A 3,027-nucleotide genomic window follows, 5' to 3' on the forward strand; every position below is an offset into this window, starting at 1 on the left:
TAAAGTTATTCGGTGTCACGTACTTTATACTTAATAATAAATAATAATACTTAATAGATTTAACTTTAAATACAGCCATTTGTCGGCACACCTGATCCGCTCATCAATTTCATCATCGATAATTATGTTTCATTTCGTAAACAGAGCGGCAAGCGCACGCCGGCGCCGGCGCCGGCCACACCGCGTCGACACGCCGCGTAAGCCTCTGCGCGAACTTCAGTTAACTAATACAACACAATTAAACAAAATCCATATATTTAATCAACAACAGCCCTAAAAACCAATACAAAAATCTCAAAAAATTACAAACAATAGGTATAAATAACACTATCCTTTAAACTAAACTAGACGAACCCACGCAGAGGCGGCAAAAACACCATAACACTGTATATACACTTGATTTGGGAAATAGGTTGACGAAATGGCCCGGGCCAAACGTTCAGATGCACACGTTCGAGGAGCTAGCCGAATAAGTAGGAGTAGAGCACCGTCATAACGATGCCCAGCACCAGCGGAAACTTCCATGAACCGACAAAGGTGGACTCGTTCTCAGTCTTGTTGTCCTCCCAGTTGAGAGAGCGCCGCTGACGCTTGATATGGTCCTCTGGGACGAGCTCGCCGATCTTGAATTTCTTCATGAGCTCCTTGGCATCAAGGCTGTGGCCGATGTCGTCAAAGTCTTCTGAAGCGTCCTTACCTGCCACGTTCACCAGTACCTCGTGCCCGCCCGGATGCTCATCAATAAACTGTGTCACGTCGTACACAATGTTGTCGATGATGAACACCGCATCCTTCTTGGTATTTCTCTCGGAGATTTCCTTCCTGGTGAACTGTTTGGCCATGGCGACGGCGTAGGCGCGCATGCAATGAGCAAATCAGTCGGCCGCGACTTGCGAACTGGCGGCGCGGCGGGGCCTCTCGAGCGTCCCTCGTGCGCGCAATCCCCTCTACTCGCGTGATAACGCTCGCTATCGTGTCCGTTGGTCACCGTGATTCGGCCATTATTATATAATATTTAAGAACGACGTTGTTATACAGGTGACCCCAGAGCTCTGCGAGATTTTTGAACTTGATTCTACTTACCGATATTGACAGATTTTGCTATGGGTATACTCTCTCTGTAGGTATAAACATTTCTGTATATGTAAGTACTTTAGGAGGGCTTTAATATCATACTATTTTAATCGGCACGGTACCTAATTTGTTGCAGGCAAATTGTGTGCAGTCCTGAGACCGCAAAGAAGGAAAACTAAAGTTGAGCGACACTTGACGTCGTAACTAATGCAGTAAATGAATTTGTTATATCTACTAACTTGTGTAAACCCGACCATGACTGTAAACAGAAGAAAAATGGCCCGACTGTTTTATTTGGGGCATTATAATCAAGTTAGCCTGCATACAATCATACTATTTACGTGCAAGTGTGATGAAAAATTTTGTGTTTCACGGGCGGTATGGGAATTACGAACCTCGACTCCGAAAGCCTTCAGTCATCAATTTCGGGCCTCTAATAGAGTCTCGTTATTATTTATTGTTTACCGCCCTTAATACAAGGCTTATGAGGATCGAGATCGCAAAATCAAATTATATGTCATGGTATGAAAAATTGAAGCCTCGTCGACCAGTGCCCCGGACCAACTCACCTTGCGCGGTCACTTGCACTGTGCACATGCAAAAGTGATATAAAAGTGCACTTGTCTGACTAACGCCGCGCCGCACTGTGGACCCAAACTGATAATTATAATTTTACGCTGACTAATAAAATTCTGACAAATTTTAATCTTTTTTTTTAAGTATATTTTCAACTACATAATTCACAATAAATGTCCACGAACGATCAATTTTGGTTTACTGTGCGCCACTACGCCGCTCTCCGATTAATTGACATAATGTATAAAAATAACTTCTTAATATGATTATTATTTATTATTATTAATTTATTTCTTTGGTTCGCACTAAGAGTTTATTTTTATGGGATGCCCACCGTACTTTTTGCATTAACATTAACGCATTGCTATAATATAAAATAACCAGCGCTGATTGCTAAGTATTCGCCGGTAGATACCTAACTATGACACACAATAAATTACAAAGGTTTTTTACACACTCAGATGGCCACTTGTGACACAACAGATAGTATACATAAATACAATTAGATACCCAACATTTATTTCATTTAAGTGCACTAACGACACCGTCTGCATCTCTTGTTTGTCTATGAGTACATTGCACAAATAAAAGCCTCTCTACATTATTATAAGTACATTTAACTATGACACAAACAATTTCCTTCACTAACTACATCACTTCACGCTCGATAGGCATAGAATTTTAAGATGTTGAAGTTTAAGAGGTGGCTCAAAACAGAAAGCGCTAGAAGAGGTAGATGAAGATGAAGTAGGCCACCGCAGCGAACGCCAGTGGCGTACTGGCCACGGCCGCCAACCCTTGCAGCGTGAGCGGTTCGTCACGGTCGGACCCGCCCGTCTTCGGGGCTCGCACCGGCCAGCACTCTGCCTCGGCCACCTCGCCAACCTTAAACCGCGAGCGCCAAACACGCGCGTCGTCGCTGTGCCCCACGTCATCGAAGCACTTCGAGGCGTCGCGGCCCGCGTTGTCTAGCAGTACTTCCGCACCTCCCGGATGGTCCTCTAGGAAAGGAGTCACGTCGTACACGATGTTGTCAATAATAATGAACGCGTCTTGCGGCGAATTGTGCGCCTCCACCTCCTGCCGCGTGAATTGCCGTGCCATGATGCATCCGCGCCGCTCGCCTCGCCGCTGCCAACTACGAGGTGTCGCGAGTCGCTGTCGACGATCGTACCTCCCTAATTGACTAACAAATCGTATGACCCCTTTGAGCCGGACTGACCGCAAAACGGTTTCTGTTAGCGTCCTATATAATTTTGTATATAATTTTGTGACGTGTCAATTTTTTGTTAAATTAAAATAGTTTTAAAGCGACTAGGGCCCAAAACTCGTTATTTCTGGTAAAAAGAACCCGACATTGTAATTTTTTAATTGACT

At 44.2% G+C, this 3,027-nt stretch overlaps 2 protein-coding genes across 2 annotated transcripts; both read right to left on the reverse strand.

Annotated features, from left to right (window-relative positions):
* Positions 1 to 240: 240 nt before the first annotated feature.
* On the reverse strand, positions 241 to 1,762 carry LOC113230100 (cytochrome b5-like). Its single transcript, XM_026463856.1, has one exon. It carries the CDS (start codon positions 861 to 863, stop codon positions 462 to 464), a length of 402 nt encoding a protein of 133 aa, XP_026319641.1. The 5' UTR covers positions 864 to 1,762; the 3' UTR covers positions 241 to 461.
* A 483-nt stretch (positions 1,763 to 2,245) lies between these two features.
* Positions 2,246 to 2,768, reverse strand: LOC113230101 (cytochrome b5-like). The gene has a single exon (XM_026463857.1). The coding sequence runs from the start codon at positions 2,752 to 2,754 to the stop codon at positions 2,374 to 2,376; it is 381 nt and encodes a 126-aa protein (XP_026319642.1). The 5' UTR covers positions 2,755 to 2,768; the 3' UTR covers positions 2,246 to 2,373.
* Positions 2,769 to 3,027: the final 259 nt, after the last annotated feature.

This window comes from Hyposmocoma kahamanoa, unplaced genomic scaffold (genome assembly GCF_003589595.1).
Source record: "Hyposmocoma kahamanoa isolate Upper Pololo Valley unplaced genomic scaffold, ASM358959v1 63, whole genome shotgun sequence".
Taxonomy (NCBI): Eukaryota; Metazoa; Arthropoda; class Insecta; order Lepidoptera; family Cosmopterigidae; genus Hyposmocoma; species Hyposmocoma kahamanoa.